This window comes from Agelaius tricolor, unplaced genomic scaffold (genome assembly GCF_023055355.1).
Source record: "Agelaius tricolor isolate 1412-34295 unplaced genomic scaffold, bAgeTri1.0.p SCAF_10, whole genome shotgun sequence".
Classification (NCBI taxonomy): Eukaryota; Metazoa; Chordata; class Aves; order Passeriformes; family Icteridae; genus Agelaius; species Agelaius tricolor.
In genome coordinates this window covers 20,297,016-20,321,434 of record NW_027269270.1, presented here as the reverse complement: position 1 = coordinate 20,321,434, position 24,419 = coordinate 20,297,016, and the positions used below count along the sequence as shown (strand labels likewise).

Genomic DNA, 24,419 nt, shown 5'->3' with positions numbered 1-24,419 from the left:
CAAGCAGAGACTCAATAAAGGCCACATTGAACATCTTCAGCAACCCACACATGGCATTTACTCCCAGAGACCTGCTGGGATGTAGGGCACAGTAGCGATCTGACAGAAGTTTTCTCTGCTGCAGCTGAGCAACAGCAGCATAATTGCTGGTTCAGATATAATGAAGTCAATTGTGCAAGGCCTGCTGCATTGCCCAGAGCGTGTGCCCCGGCACAGAAACAATGAAGCTAATTCCAGACCTCGCTACAGTCCTAAGCCCTGAATCACAGGGCAGGAGCAGGGAGGCACTCCCGGGACACAGGCAGCCCCACAAGCCAAGCCCCAGCCTGCGAGGCTAAAAGGGGCTGTGAGACAAGTTGGAACGAGCTCTTTCTCAGGCAAGGCAGGCCCTGGGGGAGCAGCCTTCCTGGCTCAGAGCCAGCTGCCCTGGCTGCCGGTGTCACCTGCCTTTCTTCATGTCCTGGGAAAGGCAGCTACACACCCACGGCAGCAAAATAAAACCTCACCTGTCTAATTGCAGTGACTTCATGTCAGAGGTCTGAGCATGCCTGGTGTGAACAATCTGCCTCCAGGCGGGTGGCAGAGGGACTGAGTGGCTGAGGTGGGCCCATGTTCTCAGGGAACGCTGGTGTGCAGTGCTGATGGGCTTCTGTGGAGGTGCCAGTGATGCTTTTCCTCTTCTCCGTCAGCTCTCAGAGCTGGAGATGGCACAAGAAGGGCAGGAATACTGGGAAATAGAAGTGAAATGAATTCTGCAAGGTTGCATGATGGTAGGAACTCCTGGAAGGATATGGGTTACCCCAGAAGGCTGAAGGGGCTCTCCATACACCAGACAGAAGTGTAGGCATGGTGATGTCTTCATGCCCAGCCCTTTAGGCCTTCCTGTCCTACAAGTTCTCAGAACAGCAACAAAGCTGTGGCCAGCTCTGTCGCAATGCCAAAGGCATGAGCTGGCAGTGATGGGGCAAGAAGCAGCCACCACTTCCCCTGCTCCCAGGAGCTCATGCCTTGCCTGTGGGACAGCAGCCGAGCCCCTGGGCAGCAGAGGGGACATGGCAGATTCACATGGGGCAGCTCTGCAGATGCACCCCCTCCTCTGAGGTACATAAACCTCAGCCAGGTGGGCCAGTCCTGCACCCACTGGGAAAGGAAATAATTCCTGTCACAGCAGCTTCTTTATGATGGCCCTGCTATGCTCTGGCCTTTGGAGAGCAGCTGAGCATCCCGTGGCTGTAGAGATGTCTGCACGGTGTTTTGTTTTACACTTACACGTGGAAGTGAGTTGTATAATAATGCAAACAGCTTGTTGGCCCCAGGGCAAGCCAAGGGCAGAGCTAGGCCTGGAGAAACTAGCCTGGAGTCCTGGGGATTGCTGTAGAGCTGTGAAAAGTGGAAAGGAGGTGCTGGCAGCTGGCCAAGCACTGTTGGATGTCAGAGGCAAACAGTTAATGTGATGAAAGATGCATTTAATAACTCTGCTGGGTAATGGCTCCCAGAGTGCTTCTGCCGGGAGCTGATGTGTGCAGAGAGAGTGTGATATTGTGAAACAAGGGCTGTCCTCCCTGCTCCTCCCAGAGCCTGGGGCTGGGAGCCAGAGGCCTCAAGTCACTGGGCTGACACCTTGAGCTCAATGGCCATCTTGAGGATGGCTGGCTCAAACTGGTATCTGAGATCCTCCTAGCAGAGTTAAGCCAGATGATGAGAGGCTGTGCATGTGAAATAACAGCTATTTGGCAGAATTTCCCTGTTGCAAGGTCTCGGAGCACCAATCTGCTGAATTTAACATGCTTAATGTGGCCCTCCTCGTTAGGACAAGCCAGCTCCAGGCACCCTGAGCACATCCAGGGCTGCTGTGCCCTCCCCTGTGATGGTGTGGCCTGGACAGCATAGCCCTTTTCTGCCACTTAATAGCCTGGCATTGGACACATTCTGGAGAGCTTTGCCACCTCCCAGGCAGGAGGATGCAGAGTCTGGCAAGAGCTGGGCACCAAGCACTCCTGCCTATGTTGGGGCACCCTAAGTAGCCTCATTAGGTGCTGATTAACATGGAAGACCCACTAGCCAGACAATCCTGGTTTCAGTTACTGAGATGACAGGTCTGCTCAGGAAGAAAGGCGGGGATGTAACTGGCTCCTTGCTGTGGTGAGGGTGTGGTGCCCTGCAAGGCAGCCCCGGGAACCCACGTGCTGGTTTGCAACAGTGAATCATCAGCAAAGAGCTGCTGGGATTGTGCAGGGACTCCTGCCAGGCACCCTTGGCTTCCATGGTTTGATCAAGGGTCTTGAAATGAATCCCGCACTGCAGCTGATCAAGTGTGAGGGTGGCAAGAGGATGTGCAGAGTAAAAAGTGACAAGACTGCCCCTTCCTAAAATTCTCAAACTAATTACTTCAAGCAATTTTGCTGTAATGTGGCCTTTTAATCAGACAATTCTTAACCATCTCTGAGATTCAATTGTCCCCTTCAATAGTTACTACCCTACCAAGCTTAGCATGATCCCAAATTTTTCTTAGTAAACATTTCTTATCACAGTGGGCCTTGCAATCAGCCCTGGGGATTCCCACTGCAAAGGCCTTCAGCAGTACAGCTCCTGGCTAACAAGCACACCTCTGCTATTGATGCCTCTGGTGCAAAACAGGCTGGCTTGGCACGCCAAGATAAATATTCAAATAAAATACATATAGGGGCAACACAAAACGTAGATCTGGAAAGGCCATTGGCAGCAGCTCTGAGCTTCCTTCATCTGTGGACACAGAAAACTGATTGTTTCACCCCTCTTTGCAGCAATGCTGTGATTTATGCCAATACTGTTAGCATTATCTCCTGCCATCTTCCAAGTGAGGGTGTCATACCAGTGGTGTTGATCTGAATCAGCCAGACGTATAATCATGCTGAAGGTGATGAAATGTTTCCAAAGCAAAACTTTCCTTATCTGAGACAAGGATATCAGTAGTAAATACATTTTTCAGTATTTAATTCTCTGCTGATAGATTAAAAAAATAATTATTCTGTTATTTCTTTCTGGTATTATCAGTAATTTAGAGTTTTCGAGGTCAACCAGTTTATTTTTTTAATGACTGGAGTGATTTCTGTTCTTCAGTCCTTTGGAACTACCCCAGTTTTCCCAGCTCAGTTAAAAATTGCCATCAGCAGCTCAGCAAGACCCTCACTTAGGCTCACTAATGCTCTCAGTGTGGGCCTGATGAACTGCAAATGTCGACTTCAGCAGGTGATGTGTTACATGAGGGTATGTTACAGATGGCGTCCAAACTGCAGGCTTCCCTTTGCATCCACAGCACTCCACAGCATTCTCCCCAAGGTTCCACTCTTGCACTGGTAGTTAGGCAGCAAGGGCTATGGAAAACCACAGAAAGTTGCTTTCTGGCTTTATTTTTTCCTCTTTCTCGTTTTCTTCTCATGCAAATGCATTTGCTCCATATCCTTGTTTATTTGTCCCTGCTTGGCTCACTGTTTGCCTTTGAGCCATGCCTAGGTGACACAAAGGGCCAAGGCTGGGCATGTAGCTGGAGGGGACAGTGAGGACCAGCCAGCCTGTGACCCCAGTCCTACCAGGCACTGCAGAAAATCCTGGCCAAGCCAGATGAACACGAGGGATGTGGAGCTTGGGAGAGTGTGGGCAAGGACATGTTGGTGTGCATGAGCAAAACCAGGTTTTGCTTCACAACAGGATCCCTTCCTGTCCAGCGTGAGCTGCAGCTTCTGCTCCCCCTGCAGCTGGAGGGTTCCCTAGCATATGGAGGGGGTGTGTGTTATCAGTCTATTCATTATCTTTCATCTCTCTTCACTTGGGATCTGATCCAGCCCATGCAGCTCCCAACTTCCTCATGGATGAGTTTGGGGTGTTCTGCTCCTGTGCCCCACAGGGTTATCCAGCCCAACCTGTCACCAACCACACGCCAGGGATGTGGGCAAAACCCTGCTGCCATGAGGCTCAGCTGCTCCCTGGGCCTGTGTGCCTGCTCATCACGGATAACCTCTTCAGTCATGGGCTTCTGCCACCTCTGCCAGCCTCTGACTCTGTTGATTTAAAATCTGCAAGCACCTCAGTTTTGCCTGGGTTTTGGCTGGGGCAGCATCCCCATTGTCAGCACACGCAAGCATCCCTGCAAGGCAGAGCCTGGGACTCACAGCCTGGCTCTGTCACATTGCTAAATGTGGCTCAAAGTCATCGCCCTGCTTGAACCAAAGTCACCCTGACATGGCTGTTTCTCACTTCTCTGTTCTGCCATGCAAACCAAGAGCAGCTGCATGACTTTGCCTTGCTGGATTGTCCCGAGTCTCTAGAAGGTACAATTCTAAAACAGCCAGCTGAGATGAGAACAGAGTGGACAAGGAGATGGGCAAGTGGCCGAGAGCCTGGTCTCCAAGACAAACATGCAGAGCATCAAAAACATGAAAGTGAAATTAGCTGTGCAGGGAAGTTAAGGAGAGTGGACAGGGCTTTTTGGATGAGACAGCAGGACTGTGAGTAAAAGAACCAATGGGGATTTTAAAAATTGCTCAAGCAATGTCTTCACCAGCCCCCTGTACTTGGGGGTCCCCAGTCTAATGCAGCCCTCTCAGGGGTGAGCAAGCCCTGGAGCTCCCACTGACCCCTTTTTTGGGCCATGCCAAGAGATGGTCAGCATCGCCATCTGTCCTAGAAGCAGGCAGGCAGGGGAAGGTGGCACAGAAATGGCACCCAGGAGCCTGTCTCACTCTGCTCAAACCCTCTCACTCCATCCTAGTGGCTTTGGCTCCTACCCCTTCCCTGCTGCAGCTCCACTGCAAGGAATAGGGGAGAAGAGGAAGGGAGTTGGCTGCATGTGATGAGGGGAGCAGCACACGACTTGCTGAGCACTTCTTAGCTCAAAAATTGCCAAGAATACAAATTTTCAGTACATAATTGCCAGTTTTCATAAGGCTGTGAAAGGGCTTGTGTTTTCATGTGGAAATCAAAAGCTGAAATGTTGTGTAGTGCTGAAAAAAAAATATATAGCTTAATTTGTGGTTTGCATAATAATATATCATGGGTTTATGATGCAATTCTGTTGGCTTCCTGAGAGATTGGGTAACCAGGATAAAAACATTTGGTCTGTTGGTGTACTGCTTTGCTCACCCCAAACCTCTTTCCTCAGAAAGTCTCAAGAGTATTTCATGAGCATTTTTGAGACCCTGGAAAGCTGAAAACAAGCTTGCAACACAGTGATCCTCAAAATTTGTTAAGAAATAAGGGTATTCTTGAGACACACTCAAGATGCCTGTGCTTGATTCAAAGCTGATGTGAGTATCAGGACTTCAGGCAGACCTAGGAGGAAAGGGCAGGTAAAGAGGGCAGGGTGCTGCAGCTGAAGGTGTGAGCCACCAGTGAGTGATGGGCTTCTTTTATTTGGCTGCTGCCAGGTTTGAGTAGAAGAGGGACTGTGGCAGGTCTGGGGTGAGGTGTGGCTGATACTCATCTTCTCTCCTACCAGTGCTGTGGTGGGCTACTGCCCAGCTCTCCACTGCCTCCCCTAAGAATACTGGGGAGGTGTCAGTCCTCCTCACTCCAAATCCTCAAGGTGTGAGGGAAAATTTTGCTATGAAGGCATCAGCAATGTGCTCCCCCGGCTCCAGATTCACAGCCAGCATGTGGAGTTCTCTCCTATCCCAGCACAGAGGCCTCCCCACCGGTGTGCACAGAGCGAGCTGAGATCTGTCGTCTCGGGGGCCTCCCTGTCCTCACATCAGCCGCAAAAGCCAGGGAAAGGAAAGCAAGGCGCCAAGACTCGGCTACACCCCAGTGGCTCCTCCTCGCCCTCTCAGCCGCAGGATGGGATCCCTGTGAAGCAGCCTGTGGCTCCATCTAGTGCCTTTGCCGGCTCTGCACCCACTGCTGAGCAGATGGGCTAAACCAGAGCCCCGGCACCCGGGAGGGCGCCCTGGCTACAGGCAGCCCCCAGGGAGCCGCTCCGTGCTCAAACAGGTACAGGAGGACAGCGCGGCAATGGCATCCAGGGAAAAAACCCCCAGGGGCAGGAAGTACTCCAAGCCGTTGTTCAAGGAAATCATCAAATTGCTGTCTGATGGCAGGGGACGGGTCTCCCATCCCTTGGAGAGAGAAACGCCTTTGGCACATGAGATCATGCCCTTGGCATTTCATCCACCCCAGGCACACGACTCATGGCTGGGGAAGGCTCTTCTCGGGGATATCTCTCCTGGAACTTGTCCCTGAGGAGTGCTGGGAACGTCCTGTCTCAGACTCGGGCCTCCTCATTCTGCCAGGCTTCCCAGTAGGAATTTATGGGAGCTGAGGAAGCTTCCAGCTGTGGTGTAGGTGTGGCAGTGCATCCAAAAATCTCTGACCCTGCAGAGAGACCAAGTTCCCTCCTTCTCCTATCCAGGCCGTAAGAGGGAATCATAAATCCCCGTGGCGAGGCCACATTCAGAGGTGCAGGTGAGCGAGACCGTCCAGGACCCTGAGAATGGGTGAGTACAGTCCCTCTGCAGCAGCTGTCCGGGCAGGGGCCATGAACCTGAAAAGCCAACACCACAGATCCTGGTGCATTCTACGGGGCCTGGGCACCCTGGTGCTCGGGTGGCCTGCAGCTCCGGGCTGCCGGTGCCACAGCGGTGCCAGCCGGCCCGGGCTCCTGGCAGGGAGCTGTGCCCGCCACTCCGGCAAGCTGCTCCCCGTCACGTCCCCCGCCCCGACAAAGCGCTGAGTCACCTCAGCTGTGCCCCCCGGCCGGCTCCTCCTTGCCGGCGGGACCGGCCGGGCAGCTGACTCGGCGGGAAGCCAGCGGCACGCGGCGCCGGGCGCTGCCCCGGGCTGCAGCCGTGCCCCGCTGCGGTGCGCTGTCAGCACCGGCACCGGAGGGACAGGCCGCTGCCACCGCACCCGCACCTTGCTGGCGCTGTCCGGGACTCAGCGCGGCCCTGGGAGCGGAGGAGCCGGCGGGGACGGAGACCGGGAAGAGGCCAGACCGGGGCTGAGGGGGGACCCGAGCGGCGGAGCGGCCGCGCTGCCGGTCCGCACGCGCCTCCCATTACGTCACCCGGCGAACGGCGAGGGCGTGACGTCAGGGCCCGCGGTTGGCTGCGGCCGCCGCCCGTCACGCAGCGGAGCCGCCTCCAGGCCCGCGGTGGCCCGGGCGCGGGGGACGCGCGACACCGGCCGCGGGCGGCCCGGGCGGGCGGGGAGGGCTCTGCGGCGGCGCTCAGGTGGGCCCCGGGCCGGGACGGGGGGAGCGGGGCGCAAGGGGCCACGGGGGAGAGGCGGCCCGTGGCGCACGGGGGGAGCGGGGCCGGCGCCGTCCCTTGCCGTGCTGCCACCACCGCCCCTCCCGGTGCCCCAGATCCGCTGGCCGCAGCCCAGGGCCGCCCGCCGGTGGCGGTGGGGCGGGGTGCGGAAACTTCCAGCAGCGGCGGGTGGCCCCGGGAGCGCCGTGTTTACGGCCGGGCCGGGGGGCGGGCCCAGTGCCGCGGCGGTGCCGGTGCCAGCGCCAGCACCGCCCTCCCGTCAGCTGGGACTCACGGGCCGGGGGCGAGTACCGGGGGCGGGACGGTAGCGCGGGGGGTGGCGGGGGGCTGCAGCGGCCGCATTCTGCTCCTGTCCCCCACCCGGAGCGGGCCGGCCGGTGGAAGTGTCCCGGCGTGCCCGGGGACGTTCCCCGCTGAGCCCTTAATCCGCTCCAGCCGCTAAGCACCTTAGCGGGCTGCGCCCTCCTGCTGCCCCCCGCCCCGCCACTGAGCCCCGGGGGAAGCGGGCCGGGAGCGGCGCCGGCAGCGGGGACCCTTCCCCCGTTTCCCCTGGCCGGGCAAGCTGGGGTGACGCCGGCGGGACGGCGGTGCGTCAGCAGCAAAGGGTCCCCGGCTGGGGCTGTCGGTGCTCCCGGGTGGCCGAGGAGTGGGCAGGGTGCTGGGGAGCTGGGCATGGCTTGTGGCACTGGGTTGCTCTCGGGAGGCAGTGGGGTGGCCGGGGCGCTAGAGAGAGTAAGCAGTCTGCCCTTGCTGTCCCACACCCAGCACTACCGGGCTGTGCCTGTAGTCCCTGACTTTGCCTTCTCTTCCTGCAGTGACCCCGTGGGACAGCTCACGTCATGGTCGACTACTACGAAGCGCTGGGGGTGAGCCGCAATGCCACCGCCGAGGACATCAAGAAGGCGTAAGTGTATGGCAGCATGCCTCTGCCTGTGGGCCAGAGTCCCCCAAGCCACCCCCACCTGGTGCCAGCGAGGCAGGGGCTCCCTTCGGGGCAGTGGGGACAGGGCCCAGCTCCAGAGGTGACAATTCAGCCTTTGTTTCCTTTGTATGGATGCCAGAGCGGGGTTGGGCTTTGCTGCCATACAAAGACATCTTTTGGTGGGATTTAGTTCCTCTCTCCCTGCTGTCAGCCTGGGGCTGGAGGCAAGTCTTGGTGGTGTTTGGAGGCTCCCCTTTCTCTCTCTCTCTGCCAGAGGGTGCAGGGATGGCAGATAGTTGGGGCACAGGGACTCTGCTGGCATCAAACTCAGGGGACTGGAGGTCACAGAGTGAAGAGCAGCATGTCTGTCCCCTTTAGGGATGTGGGCAGGTGGGTGCTGTGCCTCAGGTACTACTGTGGAGCTCACAGAGCCTCCTGAGTGTTTGCAGCTCCTGCCTGGTGCCCTGCCCAGGTGCTGCTGCTCTCACTGGGGTGAGGCATTGCCTGAGGGGAATGCCAGCAGGTTGCTGGCTTGCCAACAGGTGGCAGAGGTCCTCGTGGGGGGCTTCCCAGGAGGGAGTGGGAGAAGCTGAGAAGCATGGGTTAACCCTAGCTAGCTGCAGTGGGGAGGAGAGTGCTGCTGGTGCTCTCCTGGCCCCAGGGGGCCCCTAGCAACCCCTGGTCCATCCATGCACACTTGCAGTGGAGCCCATGAAGGCTCCAGAACAAACCTGTGAGCATTGTCCAGAGCCATCGATGAGGGCAGCTGAGGTGGGCACACATTGCTCTGCTGTGGTTGTGCTGCAGTTCTGGGGTAATTTCTGGTTTGTTTGTTTGTTTAGTCTGTGTGTGTTGGTGTGTGTATGCATAAATATGTATATATCTATATATATGTGTGTATATATATTTATATATGAAAACACATACCGTTGGAAGGAAGAACTAGTCCAGGAGCTCCTGTTCAGAGCCTGAGGCTGTAGGGTGCTGGGGAAGCAGCTTGGGGTGCCCCTGCCCACAGGCTAGGAGGTGCATGCTCAGGTGGGGATTGCTGGCCCAAGAGGCCAAGGGCTGCTGCGTGCCCATCACTGGCCCTGTGTGCAGGTACAGGAAGGCTGCTCTGAAATGGCACCCGGATAAAAACCCAGACAACAAGGAGTATGCTGAGCAGAGGTTCAAGGAGATCGCCGAGGCGTACGAAGTGCTGTCAGACAGTAAGAGGCCACAGTGTTGTCTTGTGTGTGTGTGTGTGTCTGCCCTTGGGACTGTTCACACTGGCATGTCCTGCTTCTGGGCTCGCCCAGGTTGCATCCCTGGCTGTCCCCAGGAGGCAGTGGGTCCCTCCAGCTTTACCACACAGCTTTTGGGGCTTGGTTACTTCTTCACATCTCCCAAAACAGCCTTGGGAGAGATGCTGAGCTGTTGACATCCACAATGGGCTCTGGATACATCCCCATGGGCCTGAAGCTTTTGCATTCTTGCCCAGTGGTCTTACTTGTGTTTGGGTTCAGTGCTGGGGTGGCAGGGGCTTGTGCCAACCACCTCCTCTTGCTCCCTGCTGTTTTGCACCTCCCTTAGTTGGGAGAAGTGTCAGTGCTCCTGTCCCCACCTGGCAGCCAGCTTCCCCGCAGCCCCCTTTCTTCTTCCAGAGCAGAAGCGCGACATCTACGACCGCTATGGCAAGGATGGACTCATGGGAGCAGGTGAGCAGGGCCCTGGGGGTTAGTGCAGCTCTGGATACATCCCTGCCTGAAGACCCAGGGTGGCTCAGTGCCACCAGGGCTCCCCACCCTTCAGGGGAGATGTCACCCAGGGCACCATTTAACACTGAGTGTCTTCTCTCCAGCAGGAGCAGGCAGCTCCAGGGCCAGTGCTGGGGCCCCCGAATTCACCTTCACCTTCCGCAGCGCTCATGACGTCTTCCGGGAGTTCTTTGGTGGACGAGACCCCTTTGCTGAATTCTTTGGTGTGTGTGGGGCAGGGGAGGCTGGCTCTTGGGCATCTCTCTGTCTGTGGGGCAGCTGCTGAGCCTGGGGATAGAGCTCACGGCTGGCCCTGGCAGAGGGTCCCCACGTCAGTGCCCTGCTTCTGGTTCACCAAGCTGATGGGGTAATGCTGATGGGGGTGCCCCTGCCTTTCAGATGACATGATGCCCTTCTCTGAGCTACGAGGACCTGGCCCCCGGCACCATGGGGGAGGCCACTTCTTTTCCCCCTTCCCAGGATCCTCAGGTAGGAGATGCTGCCATTCCTCCCAGCAGAGGAGTCCTAAAGCACCGTCTTCCCCTGTGCAGAGTCTGTCCCCTGCCCTCCTGCCACCCACCCTGACACCAACCTTGTTGCTCCCTTCTCTAGATTTCTTCGCCTCGTCCTTCAGCTCTGGTCCAGACGCAGGACTGGGCTTCCGCTCTGTTTCCACCTCCACCACCTTTGTTAATGGCAGGCGTATCACCACCAAGAGGTGAGGGCAGTGCCAACCCACCTTGCTCCCACAGCCTTCCCTCCATCAGCAGGCCTCTGACCCTGCAGCTTCCTGCTGTGGTGCACGGGCTGCATGGCCCTTGACCGTCCATCTGTTTGTTTGTCTGTCTGCAGGATTGTTGAGAACGGGCGGGAGCGGGTGGAAGTGGAGGAGGATGGGGAGCTGAAGTCGATCCACATCGATGGTGAGAAGGGGCACTGCAGACTGAATTGTTGAGATCTCCACCCTTTCCCTTTGGGGTTTCTGGGAGGTTCTGCATCCAGGCTTTGTTTTGGACTGAGCCTTGGTTGGCCCTGGTTCAGAGCTCTGCTCTGAAGGATTGGTGGGGTCGGTTGGAGGTGCCAGGGCCCCACTCCAGCTTTGGGGAACTGGAGTGGATGAGTCCCCCAGCTCTGCCCCTGTCCCCACAGGTGTTCCTGATGACATGGCGCTGGGGCTGGAGCTGAGCCGGCGGGAGCAGCACGCCTTCCCCAGGCCACGGCCCCCCTCACCGCCAGCACCGGCCCCACACCAGACCTCGAGCTCCTCACCTGTCTGCCTCTACACGGATAGCGAGGATGAGGATGAGGACTTGCAGCTGGCCATGGCCTACAGCCTCTCTGAGATGGAAGCTGCGGGGCACCACCAAGCAGGTGGGCACAGCCCCAGCTCCCTGTCGGCACCGGGGGGCAGCCACAGCAGCCCATCCTCCGCCCGCAGAGCCCGTGGTGCCCGGGGGGGGCTGGAGCAGGAGCCACGGGGGGCCAGCAGTTCTGCTGCAGTGGGGCACGAACCTGCCCCCAAAGTGAAGCTGTGGCACTGCCCCCTGCTCTGAGCGTGAGGCAGGGAGAGGAAAGCAGGGCTGGAGTCTGACTGCTTGGAACTCAGCTCCTACCTCCCCTAGCAAGGGAGGGGCTCTCTTCTGCCCTGCCTCCTTGCTCAGGTGAGTGGATGGCTAATGGCATCCCAGCGTTGGAGGCTCCCAGACTTGGAGGTAGTGGCTTGAAGAGGAGCCCCCTTGATGGGGTCCCAGGAAGCGGGGCAGCTCCCTGCCTTGTCTGCTGGAACTGTGGGGGGCCCATGGGCAGGCATGCTCTGGCTGTGCCTACCCCTCGCTCCCTGCCAGCCCTGCAGGCAGGCAGGGTCTCCAGCAGGTGCCTCCCTGGCTGCAGCCTGCCTCTGCCCAGGCTGCAGGGAGTGCTGAGTTGAGCTCCCCTCCTTGCAAGGAGGGCTGTGCACATAGCCTCTGCTTGGTGCCTTGTGTCTTGTTTCTTCCCTCTGGATGCTGTTGCTCCTGCCTGTACTCCCTGCTCCTCTGACTCCTCGCAGACTCTGCCTGGTCACTCCCTTCTGTATGCCTTGCACACCCTCCAGGGCACTGTCCCTCCTTGCTTCCCACAGCAGCAGTGACCCTCCGTGCTGTTCACAAGTGTTCCTACCCTCTTCACTGCCCGTAGTTCTGCCTTGGCTGTCTTCCTCCTCCGCCTGGGACCTTCCTCCCTCCTTCCCTGCCTCTCCCCCGCCCTTGGCCGAGGAGGATTTCACAGGTGCTGTTGTGTACCCCCCTCCGCTTGTCTCCCCAGGTGTGTTCTGAGGCTGCTGCGCCCGGGGACCGCGCACGCCCACTGGCCCACGAAGGTTCTCCCAGCCAGGACTCCGCTTTCTCCCTGCACGGCCACCCCCTGCCACCCCCTTCCCCAGCACCCTCTGGCTCCGTGGGATGCGGTGAGGGGGGGCATGACAGGGCTTGTGGCTGAGCGATACCCGGGGCTGGGGGGAGAGGCCCTGGGCACCACAGGGTGGTGGAGAGGGTGGTGATGGGGGTTGCTGTAGATTAGGCTGCTGGCTGTATGCAGTGAGGGGCAGCATGGCTGGGCTCAGCCAGCAGGGCTGGGCTCTGCCCCCCTCCTCGCTGTAGCCCCCCTCTCTACCCCCCTTCTGCTAACAGCTGTCAATAAACCTGTTTGCAGTAGCTTCTGCCTCTGGGGACTTTCTGGGCTGGGGATGCAGGGTTCTCATCTTTGCCTGCAGGTGAGCTGTACTTATCTGGCAGTTGCAGAGTGCAGGGATAGAGATGGATGAACGTCCCATTTCCTCCCTGTGCCATCCCAATACACACAGTCAGAGGCCAGGCCTGGCTGCAGCTGCACGAACCTGACACAAGAACTTTATTCACATCAAGATACAAAATTATAGTTCTCTAGAAATTTTTCTTCTGATTGAGTGACTAGGCAGGGAGCACACAAAGGGGACCTGGAGTGGGGCTGGGCCAGGCCCCCCTGCACCCCATGCTCCCCCCAACTGTGGAGGACCCCTGGTCCCACTTCTGCCCCCCACACGGGTACAGGAAGAGGGCTAATACAGAACTGACAGGCTGGGGAGTCCCTCTGCCAGTTCCCAGCAGCACCTCCTGGTGTCCCCCTCCACAGGGCTTAAGGGCCACCAAGCCCTGTCCCCTGTGAGGTGACAGTGGGTGTGATGGGGTTCCTGCACACAGAGAGCCTGAGGTCATTGTCCTTGGGGAGATGGGAAGGGGTGCCTGGGGGCAGGGGGAGCAGAGCCAGAAGCACAGACACCATTTTACAGGGAGAGCAGCCCCAGGGGCCAGTGAGGAGAGTGCGAAGCGCAGGGCAGGGAGCAGACAGGAGGGAGGGCTCCTTGCCATCACTGTGGCAGTGCCTTCAGGATGGCGTTCACTTCCTCGGCCACAGCCGTCAGTGCAAACTCAAACTGGTCCTGCAGGAGCACAGCAGGAGACATGAGGGTCCCTGCCACCTCAGCCCCAGGGCTTATGTATGCTGATGTGGAGAGAGAGGATCCCCAGTTTGGGGCGTACCTTGGTCTGCACCATACCAGGCCGCTGATCTCGGATGTGCTCCAGCGTAGCAGCTATGTCTATCTCCTTCACCCCTGGGGCAGAGGGAGAGAGGGGTGCTAGGAGGGGAGTTCACAGGCCAAGCTCAGGGACAGGGCAGAGATGGTGTTTCCCTGCACCTACCTTTGGCCATTCGGTTCAGGACCATGTCAACAAGGATGTACGTCCCAGTCCTGCCTGCGCCGTCACTGCAAAACACAGATGCTTAGTCCAGGGGAGCTGGTTCCAGTGGGACTGGTCCTGGGCAGCAGGTCCCAGCTTTCAGTCACCCCCAAATGCCCCTCCATCCCCTGCAGTACCTGCAGTGCACGATAATAGGGCAGGAGCGACCCCGGTAGCACTTGTTCACCTTCCTGCAAGGATAAGAGGGAACAGGTCAGTGCCCTGCTGTGCCCAGGTCAAGGCTGTGCTAGGTGTCCCTTGCTGTGCTCAGTGGGGCAGGGCAGCAGCACACCATGATGTGGCCCTGGGGGTCCCGCTCATGGCTCCTCCTGCCTCCACAATGGTGCTGGACATGGGATGGGGACCACGAGTGGAAAGTGGGCAGGGAAAGGAGTTGAGTTCCTCGGGTGGCCAGCCTGGGGAGGGGAGCAGTGGCAGGACCCCCAGGGAGCGGCTCTGGTCCGGTGGGGCGTGCAGCTGGGGGCCAGGCGCCGGTGGGGCTCCTGGCATGCTCCATGCAGCAGGCACGGCTGCCAACGATCACTTTTGTGACTATGCAACTGGAGCCAGATTACTAGCTGCAAATCACAAAAATGACGCCGGCAGCTGCGAGAGAGAGACAGAGACAGACAGACAGAGAGAGAGAGCTTGAGCAGGACTGAGAGGAGGCCGACATGCTCAGAGACCCCCCCCCCCCCCCCGCTGCCTTAGGCTGGGTCTCTTGCCCCACACAACCCAGGGACAATAAGCAGCCTGTGCCTGCCAAGAGCCAACCACCACCAGGGACCTAAAGACCTGGGCAGGCAAGTCCCCTGGGAGCAGTCCCAGTCCTGCAGCCCTTGCCCTGGGGCTAGCTGGGGATCCACCACTGGCTATAGGGCATTGGGAGCAATGGGTCACAGCCAGTTTAAGGCTGGCTCTGGGGATTTCTTCTTGCACTCATGGCTGGGGAAGGTGCCAGTCAATGCTGCCCTCCATGCCAGCTCAGGGGAAGAGCACTTTTCCCACCCTCACTGTAAAGGCTGGAGAGCCCTGGCAATCTCAGCCAGAGGTTTCTTACCCACCAAACTCTGTTGAGCCTCATCCCAAGTTGGCCAAAACGTGTATTTTCTGCTCCCTCCCATCCATGGCAGCTCCTAGTCCCTGCACCTGGCCCATGCCATGGCCCTGACCCCCATCGTCGTGGCAGCGATGTCCTCACCTGGCCCATCAGTGCCTGCATTTGGGATCACCGTCGGCTCCCCAAGGGCTGGCACGGTGCCCGGTGGGCGCTCACCTGCGGAAGTCGAGGAGGGGCCGGGTGGTGGTGGGGATGCCCTCCGCAGGCCAGCTGAGGAAGTGGAACTGCGTCAGGGTGCGGGTCTCCTGCGACTGCACGTTTTTCAGGTAGAAGCTGCGCACCAGGAAATCCTCGCACCAGATGTGCTCTGACACCAGATTCACCTGCCGAAGCGAGGCAGACCGTGGGCATCAGTGCCAGGCAAGTGCTGCACTGATGCTCAGGGGGACGGGGGCTGGAGGATGCTCCATGCCACAGGCCGCTTGCCACACTTGCCTCATAAATGTGATAAAGGGAGGAGCCTTCATCTGGCCAGTAGCGATCACACTGCTTGACACTGTCCTCGGCCAGGGGGCTCAGCATGACAATGACAGTGCAGCCATGTTCCCACACCATCTGTGGGCAAGGCAAGGGAGTTTCACTGCTGGGGGACAGCCCAGGTGGGAGGGCAGTAAAGCCCCTGTGACCCATTTTGTGGGCAGTACACAAAGGGACCCCGATGTGCTGGCACAGTTGTGTGACACTCACCTGCCAGAAGTCAGCAATGGTGTGGGACAGTGGCCCCTGCGTGGCAATGTACGCTGGCATCCGTGGATCGTGCTCAATCTGGAGCAGGAAAGGGGGTATCAGACTTCATGCTCTTCAGCCAGGCGTTGGTAACATTTGAAGGAATAGGGAGATACTCCAGGGGCGATAGGAAGGCTGGGAATGGAGATTCAAGTACCCCAGCCAGGATGAAAATGGGACTTAACAATTGTTTGAGGAATGGGGCAGGCACAAAGCTCACATTTGTAGCCCTGAGGGATGTAACTTCAGTCCAGCTCCATCCCAGAGTGAAAACCTCACCTGGGCTGGGCACATCAAGGAGCAGGGAGGCAGGGCAGGAGCCCCCAGTGATCACTCACGATTGGACTGGCATTGATGAAGTCACTGCGGGATGGGTTGCTCTCAGCTTTCAGCTTGATCCGCACGTGATCATCTAGGGAACAGGCCAGGAGACTTGGTGAGTGGCTAGAGGAGCTGCAGGCACACTAATGCTGCAACCAGCCATGGCCCTGAGTGTTCCCATGCCCCAGGCCCTGCTCCAGCAGGACAGCTGGTGCCTGGGGCTGATGCCTGGGGCAGGGTGGCTGGGATGCTCACAGGGCACATAGTCAGGATTGCGGTTCTTCTTCAGGTTGGCTTCGCTCTGGGCAATGGAGCAGATGCTGGGCTCAGCTTGGTAGGCACAGAGCGCCTGCCACTCCTTGGCCAGCCGGTCCCGGTTGCGGAGGTGGTCCTCCATGTAGGCCTGGGACAGAGGGGCGGCAGTCAGCCCAGCAGCTGAGGGGCAGAGGCAGGGCTGGGGAGGGGGCTGGCTCCCTCCCTCCAGGCTGGCTCACCAGGATCATGTGTCCTGTGGAGATGTCCATGTTGGACTGGACAGGCTCCTCGCACCAGGAGGGCGTGCTGCTGTGGGAGCTGGGGCTGGGCTGCGGGGCATCGCTGAACTGGGACGAGACACTGCTCACCCTCGAAGTCTCCGCCGGTGCCGCCGGTGCATCAGCACGGCCAAAGAGAGACTTGGCAGCCATGTGCTGGCGGCACAGCTCCTGGGAAGGCAGCAAGAGCGCTGTCCCTCGGCCACTGTGCCACCACGGAGTGGCTTCATGCACCCCGAGCAATGCTGACAGGTGGCAGCGACGCATCCCTCAGGGTCCCGCATCCCGCGGGCTCCCGCATCCCCCAGGGCCCTACCTGGTACTCGAAGGTGGTGTCAGCAGCACCCTCCGGCCCCAGGGCAGCCAGGCGCTCCTTCTCCCGCTGCTTGGCGTGGCGCCGGAGGCAGAGGGCCGCAGACACGGCGATGGCAAGGACTGCCACGCAGGCCAGGGCGATGAAGGTCAGCAGCACCGAGTGGAAGCCATCCCCGAAGCGGGATGGGCGCGAGTAGGCAGCAGCCTCATTGCGCTGGGGACCAAGCCAAGGGTTAGCTAGAGTGGGGCTGGGGGGACAGAGACCCTATTCTGCTGCACATCTGGGGATGCTGGGGGTTAAAATGGAGCAAGGGCTCTTCCTTCCCCTTCCTGAGGGTGCTGATTCTCCCAGCACCCTCAGCTGGGGCAGAGCTGGTGTCAGTGGGGTGAGGCAGAGTGCACCCGCCTCTGTGTCACATGGGAAACTGCTACAATGGTGTCCCTGGAGCTGCAGGAGCTTGGCCAAGCCCAGGTAGCAGTGACTTCCTGCCTCCAGCACTCAGGGCTGCTGCCTGAGGCAAACCCAGCCTGGACTGCCCTTCTACAAGGCAGGCAGTAGCCCCTTAGAACTCTGGTTCCCTGACCTCCTTCTGCCCAGCTGGAGATCAACAAGGGCTGAATTCAGCCCAAGGAGTTAATGGTGTAGAAGAGGCAACTGCAGCACTGGGTGTGCCACTCCCAGGGGACTTGCCCAGCTGAGGCTGGCTGTCCCCTGCAGCCACTGCTCCACAGCAGGACATTGAGGGAGGCAGGGTGGGCAATATGCCAGCACTGCTGGGACCATCCCAGCTGTAGCAGCTAGGGGACAAGTCCTCCCTGTTGCACTCCTCAGTTAGGACACAGAGCAGCCCCTGCCACCTTGCAGGTAGTGTCTCTAGGGCTCCTTCCCTGTGACTGTGGGAGACACCCCAATCTATGCCAGCCCCATGCTGGAACAGGATGTTGCTCAGGCCTTGCTGGACAAGACCTTCCTGTCAATGCCATGACTGCCTAGCTCCAGCTAGGGCAGCACAGGGATACTGGGCCATCACCAATTCAAACATCCTGTGCCCAATGAGCTGTCAAGGCCCTGCATTACCTCATTGCCACAGCCTCCCATTTGCTATGAGCCTGATGAGGTTACCGAGGGAACACTGCACCATCATCAACTACATCATCATCACCGTCATCGCCTGGGGATGTCCCCAGCCTGGGTGTCCCTGCTGCCACCTGCCCCCCCAGCACCCAGCTGCCATCAGGGTGCAGCCAGTCCTGCAGCCAGGGCACCCACCAGGCCCAGCACCTCCCAGCAGCCCTGCAGCCCCTGGAGGTGTCAGCAGAGCCGGGGGGGGGACAGAAGGGATTTCTCTCCCAAGGCCTGCCCAGGCCCTGCTGTCTCCCTGCCTCCCTACATCCCTCTTCCTCAAATCTTGCACCAGTCCCACCAAGCCCAGAGCTGGGAGGAAATGAAGGAAAAGCACAAGCTGGTTAGAACTGGGAAGGTCAGGGCAGAAGGGGGCTTGCAAAACTGCCTCAGCTTCTTCTGAGCTCCATCTTTGTAATCTCTGACATCTATCCCAGTTCCTGCCACCTGCCTCATCAAAAGGCATTGTCATAGACACACTCTGCATATTGCTGATAGAGACAGGTGGCCTCTGGCCAGGCCTCCTCCAAAGTTCCCCCTTCTTTCTTTCCTTCCTTCCTCCCTGCTCACAACTACAGCCACATGACAAGAAGTGAGAAATGGGGACACTGGGCTGGGGATGTGCTACACCATTTTTCCTCCACAGGCTGCAAACACGGGAGCCAAGCTTGGTCCTTGTCTCCAGCCCCTGTTCCCTGCCCCAGGAGACGGTTCCTGTGGTTCCTCAGAGGACCATGAGGAGGGGCAACCCCTCTCCAAACAGATGGTTTCTGTTCCATCCCTGCCTCCAGCTGCTTTGCCATTCTCTGGGGACATGATGGCATTTTGCCTGCCTAGCTATGGTTTGTGGGGTGCCCTGGGAACATCCCATGCTTGGGTGCCCAGGCCACAGCTGAGATGGGTTTGCAGGCTGGAGGGAGGCAAGGGTGAGGATGAGCCTTGAGGATACAGCCTGCACCCCTCTGGTCTTGGGGGGAAGAAAAGCCTCTGGGAATCCCTCTCAAACCACCTCCAAACACTGTGGAGCTTTTGTTTTTAAAAGAGCCAAGAGCCCTGGGCAGGATCGTGCTGCCAGGCAGTGGAGGGGGAGGATGGACGGACAGGAGTGGAGCAGTCTCCAACAGGAGTCCTCCAACACAGGACTGGAGTCCATCTCCAGCACAGCATCCCAAACACTGCCCAGTCTCCTCTACTCTCCAGCTGCCCCACAGACCTGCAGCTCACTCACAAAGGCCCTTGTACCGCAGGACTGGGGGCTCCTGGCTTGTACCCAGTGGCAGCATCCCCACTGCCCTATCCCTGCCCTCCCCAGCCCCAAGGGATGGAATCCTTGCTCACTCCTACCTCTCCCACTCCTGTTTGCACAATCTTCAGGCCCAGCTCGTGCTCCAGCTCTCCCTTCACTTGCTCTGTGGACAGGGAGGAGATGGTCAGAGGCATGCTCCCCTCCACATGAGAGCCCCCCCAGAAACAGAGCCAAGGGATAGCTCTGACAGCTGCCCCCTGCAGCTCCCCACTGCAGCCCAAGGCAGGGGGATGTACAGCAGGAGCCCTCTCTCCCTGGTCCCCGGGAAGGGCACCCCACAACCGGGAGGGGAAGAGAGGAACAAGATCAGGGGGACGCTGCCCAACTCACCAGTCTGGCTGGCCACATCTGCCAGGGAAAAGTTCTGGGGGTTCTGTCGGATGCGGAAGGTAAGTGCAGGACCCACAACGCTGCCAGGGCCAGGGGGGGCACAGTGTGAGAGCTGGAAATACAGACCCCCTACCCACCCTCACCACAGCCCGGTCCCTCCTGTCCCCGTGGCACCGGTACCCTCACCTGATGTTGATGAAGCTGGCGGTGGAGAGGTGGAGGTGCTTGGCTAGGAGCTCCAGCAGCTGCACGCCAGCAGCCAGCCCCAGGGGTCTGTGGGGACAGTGTCACAGTGAGGAGGGGGTGGCAGGGGTGAGGGGACAGCTCCGTGCTCCCCACAGTCAGGGAGCAGGGACAGGCAGGCTCAGGGAGTTCCAAGCACATAGCAAGAGCAGGTGTCAGGTTGGGCAGGAGGTGAGACTCTGGTGATGTGTGGTCGTGGGGGTGAGCTGACCCCCCTTGCACATGAGTGTGCAGAGACATTCGTGCACACACACTCCCAGCCTTCCATCCTGCAACAGTGAGCTCTGGCCTTGGTGTGGGCTGGGAAAGGAAGGCTTTGGGGTGGAACAAGGGTTGTGGGTAGACAATGGATCAGTGGGAGCTGACCCCACAGAAATCTGACCCTACCAAAGACCCAACAGGTTCAGTCAAGCATGATGAAGCTGTGACAGCTGTTGGTGGGGAGATACAGACCCTTCACACATGCAGACCCCCTTGCATGATCCCCAGCTCTCACTTCTGGTCTGTGACGATGTAGCCATACTCGTCTAGTGGCCGCATGCCCTGTTGTGCCCCACTGTCCTTCATCTCTGTGTAGCTCTTCTTCTCCACCACAATGTTCTTTCCGGGGCTGAGTGCATCCCCACTGTGTCCCTGCTGTGGCTCAGCCCGGGGAGCTGGTGAGGATGCTGCCCTGCCCTTCGTTCCATCCCCTGGGGAGCTGCTGGCTGGGATTTTGGGGGGTGGTGCTGTGGAAGAAGGGGGCACTGGCTCCTCTCCATGCTGCATGTCCCCCTCCATCACCTGAAGGGAGAAAAAGGGAGAAGCTGGAATCTCTGGGGAGAGCCTTGGGGAAATGTCTCCTCCCTCTCATCCCACCTGTGCCATGGCACCTCCTCCAGCATCACCCTGCTGCAAACCCACCCGTTTTGCTGTGGGCACTTCAGGGCCAGCAACACCTGCAAAGGAGAGAGACAGAGGTCCTACAGCACCCACCCCAAAAGGCAACACTCCCTACCCTGAAATAGGGCATGCTAGCATCTGCTGCTGCCAGTCCCTGCTTGTCCCATCCTTGCACCCAGCTCACCAGAGCTCTGGAGCAGCTGGAGGAGGGTGGATAGGCTGCTTATCTGCTGGGGACTCAGTTCTGGCAGCCCCAGGCCATAGCTGGCCAGGAGAGAAGCCAGTCTCTTCAGGGCAGCATCTGCAAGAGGATGTAGCATCAGGTTGGGTGCTCTGCATCTGCAGGGAGACCAGGGGCCAGGGATGAAGCAGATGGAGCAGGTGGGGTTGCGGGTACATTCTGCCCATGGGCATAAACACAAAGAGGGGGGGAAAGTGTGAGCCACGAGGAACTCGTGGCTGTGGACAGGACAGGGACAAGGGTTGGTGCCTGGCTGGAGAACAAGGTACCCGTCTGTGCAGAGGGTGGCTGGGCAGCCAGGGGTGCTTGCTGCTCCCTCTCCTCTACGTTTCTGTAGTCACTGGGGAGCCGCAAGCTGTGCTGGAGCCTGGTGCTGGCAGGGTCCGGGCGGCCAGCTTTCTCTCTGGGCAGGGAAAGCATGCCCAAGTCCTGGAAAAGATGCCCCCCATCCACTCCTGGCTGCCCGCCATAGGAGGGCACAGGGCCAGCCCCAAAGAGGGTCTGGGCAGGGACCCGGCCCAGCAGCGAGGAGGTCTCAGAGCTCTGCCTGGCTGAGCCGCTGGGATGCTGGTGAGCACCATCCTGATAGCCGAACTGCAACCAAAACACATGTCAAACCCTACAGGTCCCCTGTCACCCCACAGCGGAGGCAGGTATCCCAGCACCAGCAGAAAAGTGCTGGGAGTGCAGCAGCTCCCTGCCAATCTCTACTTTTCTGCCCAGGAGAAGGCGCTCAACCCCCATCTTACCTTGTGGTAGGAGTAGGGATTGAGCAGAGCCTCCTCGTAGGCCAGCTGGGGTGGGGAGGGCAGCAGGACGTGCTCCAGGTACCGCTGCACCAGCGGGGAAAGCAGCAGTGCTGGGGGCTGCTCCAAATGCTGAGCTGCTGGCAGGCCGGGGTCCGGGGCCAGCGGGGCTCGCCGGGGCTCGCTGCGGAGAGGCAGGAACCTCGAAGGCAAACAGCGCTGGGGTAACTCACCTGGGTAAAGGGGGACGTCCCTCCCCTAAACCCCATCTGGGGGACAAAGCCCTCGCTGCTCCATTGAGCTCTGCCGGCGCTGTCCTACCTGTCCCTGGCCCCCGGCTCCAGCGAGGGCGGCAGGCGCAGGCGGGGGATGCGTTCCATCTCCTGAGAGATCACATACTGGGTGATGCCGTCCTGCCACGAGAGCCCTGCCATGGGAGGAGGCTGTGAGACATGAAGGCAGCCTGGGAACCGTGGTGTGAGTGCATGGGATGCCATCCTGATATTCTGACCCCGTGTCCCATGGCCGGGGTTTGACCCCACTCTTCCTCAGCCCACCCTGGGCCAGCAGGACCACAGACAGCTCTAGAGCCACTAGGCAATTCTACCTGACATCCCCTCCCTGCAGGGTCCCAGGGACTTCCCCCACGCTCTCCCGCTCACCTTGTGCCATGAGATGCCGCAAGACATCCTGCAGGCGCTGGAGCACGGGAGATGTGACCTGAAAGTAGGCTCTGTCCTGCACGGAGCCCACCTGGCATTGCCCAAATAGCCCATCTGCCAGAGAAGGAAGAGAGTGGATGAACAAACACCCCGATGTGAGGCTCTCCAGGCACAGCCCCACCTTTCTCCTGCCGTGCTTCCTTGCACTGCACCCTAGGTTCCCCTGCAAGGCATCTCTGTACCCTTCACACACACTTGGGAAAGGAGAGGGGATCCCTGCACTCCTGCTTGTCACTTACCCTGCACACACACCTCCTGTGGGGAGCACAGCCTTCGGTCAAACAGGCAGCCTGGGACAGACAGACAGACCAGTCAGCACAGCATTCAAGGGGGACTCCAATGGAATCTGCTCATCACCAGCTGCTTGGGGGATCCCTACGCTCCAGAAAAGCAGCACAAGGATGCAATGTGGTGATGGTGGGAGGGGACACAGCTTTGTAGCCCATGGCAGAGGCTCGGTGCCAGTCTTTTCTGCCCCTCAGGGACAAGATGGGGGCTGTGTAGAAAGTATGCCCTTGGCTCTGGAGAGTGGAGAAGGCCTGGAGTTTTTTGGGGTGCTGGCAGTTAGGAAGGTAAGACTGAGGCAGCAGAGACCTGCAAAACCACATCTGCTGCCCTCCTACATGTGGTACTACGAGGAAGGGATGCAACCCAGTGACACCGGAATCCACTCTCCCTGCAAGGCAGACCCCAAAGCATGGATGTAGTGCTGTTGGGGGTGTGGGGTGTGTACCTCTCCACCCCCTTCGGCGGGCAGCACTTGGGCAGGGGGCGGCTTCCCCCTTCCTCTCCCCCCCCGTTTCGGTCCAAGACCGTCAGCAGCGAGACGGCAGCAGGCGATGACTCAGCCCCGGATGGCAAGGAATGAACGAGAAAACAACCGGGGGGAGGGGAGGGAGGGGCCCGTCAAGCCCGCCGCGGAGGAAGGGGGCTAGTGGGGATGAGGGTCCTCGAAACCCCGGCACCCCGGGCCGGCGTCCCCCGGGGCGGAGGCCCCGCCGGTGCGGGGCACAGGACCCACTGCCGGGAGAGACCCCAGGAACGGCGGCAGCGGGGCCGGGCCGGGCGGCAGGGCCGGCGCTGTCCGCGGTGCTGAAGCGGCGCAGCGTTCTCCCGCCGAGACGCCGCGCTCCGCCGGGAGGGGCGGTGGCCCCAGCTCCGGGAGGCTCCCCCGGCCAGGACAGGGCTCGGCCGCAGCCGTGCCGGCACTATTCCCTGCTTGCTCCCGGGGGCAGCGGGCCCTCGCGGTCCAGCCGGATCCATCCCGGCACTCCCGGGCCGCTGGAGGACGAGGGGCGCAGCAGCCTCCGGCTCCCGGTAGTGAGTCAGCGGAGCCGGGGCCGTGCCGTGCCGTGCCGGTGGGCTGCAGCCCTGCTGTCGACAGCGACACTCGGGTTCCCGAGAGCTCCAAGCACGGACCACACGGACCGACCTGGAGAAGAGCGGATGCACCGGCCCGGGCGGCCGCACTTACAGGCGGACGGCGGCTAAAGGGCGGCATGGGGCCGGAGCAAGCTACGCTCAGGGTCGCTGGCCCGGGCTCCCCATCCCTGCGGCAGCCCCAGGCACTGGCTTTGCCCCGGGCATGAGCAATCACCGTTCCGCTCCCGTCCCGTAGCTGCTGGCTCTCGGGCCCGGCGGGGCGGCACCTCTACAGCCGGCGGGGTGTCCCGGGTTTAGCACACCCACCACCGGCCCGGCAGTCCCGGGAGAGGGGCGCCCCCGGTGCCAGTGGCGCACCCGCGGTGCCGGTCCCGGGCCGCCCAGTCCCGCTATCCGCCAGGGGCCGGACTCGCCGCTGCACGCCGTGACAGCACCCTACAGCGGCGGCGACCGCACCGGCCGCGGAGTCCCGTGCCCCGCCACTCCCCGGGAACCTCCTTCCGGCCCTCGCGCAGCCCGGGGCAAAGCCGCCCTGCCCGGGGTCGCGGTCTCACCGTGTGCGGCGGTGGCGGCGGCGGCGCCGTCACGCAGCTGCCCGCGGCCGGCCAGGAGGAGGAGGCAGAGGAGCGCCCGGAGGAGCCGCCGCCCCATGCTCCGCTCACGGCCGCACCATGGCGCACCCGCCGGCCGCGCCCCCGCCGCCGCCGCCAACCCGCGCCCCGCCGCGCCGCGCGCCCCGCCCGCCGCCACCGCCCCGCCAATGGCGCGCTG

General features: G+C 60.1%; 2 protein-coding genes across 8 annotated transcripts; one reads left to right on the top strand and one right to left on the bottom strand.

The window, feature by feature from the left end:
- Nucleotides 1-7,044: 7,044 nt before the first annotated feature.
- DNAJB2 (DnaJ heat shock protein family (Hsp40) member B2) lies at nt 7,045-12,592 on the top strand. Of its 6 annotated transcripts, none has more exons than XR_011680390.1 (10): nt 7,045-7,202; nt 8,057-8,145; nt 9,265-9,374; nt 9,810-9,863; nt 10,007-10,126; nt 10,302-10,391; nt 10,515-10,620; nt 10,755-10,825; nt 11,052-11,563; nt 12,204-12,592. XR_011680390.1 is itself a non-coding variant. In XM_071435110.1 (10 exons), the coding sequence occupies exons 2-10, from the start codon at nt 8,081-8,083 to the stop codon at nt 12,212-12,214; spliced, it is 849 nt and encodes a 282-aa protein (XP_071291211.1). In that variant the 5' UTR covers nt 7,045-7,202; nt 8,057-8,080; the 3' UTR covers nt 12,215-12,592. The 6 variants fall into 6 exon arrangements, 5 of the variants coding, with proteins under 5 accessions (XP_071291211.1, XP_071291210.1, XP_071291206.1 ...); XM_071435110.1 differs by having other exon boundaries at nt 11,052-11,273; XM_071435109.1 differs by having other exon boundaries at nt 10,010-10,126; nt 11,052-12,592.
- Nucleotides 12,593-12,759: 167 nt separating this feature from the next.
- On the bottom strand, nt 12,760-24,360 carry PTPRN (protein tyrosine phosphatase receptor type N). 2 transcript variants are annotated; one of them, XM_071435103.1, is made up of 23 exons: nt 24,203-24,360; nt 22,505-22,555; nt 22,206-22,319; nt 21,865-21,970; nt 21,547-21,745; nt 21,067-21,391; nt 20,741-20,857; nt 20,533-20,612; nt 20,171-20,457; nt 19,618-19,704; nt 19,432-19,511; nt 19,140-19,204; nt 16,674-16,886; nt 16,319-16,528; nt 16,080-16,227; nt 15,842-15,915; nt 15,465-15,542; nt 15,213-15,332; nt 14,934-15,100; nt 13,795-13,848; nt 13,619-13,683; nt 13,457-13,530; nt 12,760-13,356 (listed from the first exon to the last, which is right to left on the bottom strand). In XM_071435103.1, the coding sequence occupies exons 1-23, from the start codon at nt 24,297-24,299 to the stop codon at nt 13,285-13,287; spliced, it is 2,883 nt and encodes a 960-aa protein (XP_071291204.1). In that variant the 5' UTR covers nt 24,300-24,360; the 3' UTR covers nt 12,760-13,284. The 2 variants fall into 2 exon arrangements, with proteins under 2 accessions (XP_071291204.1, XP_071291205.1); XM_071435104.1 differs by having other exon boundaries at nt 20,578-20,612.
- Nucleotides 24,361-24,419: the final 59 nt, after the last annotated feature.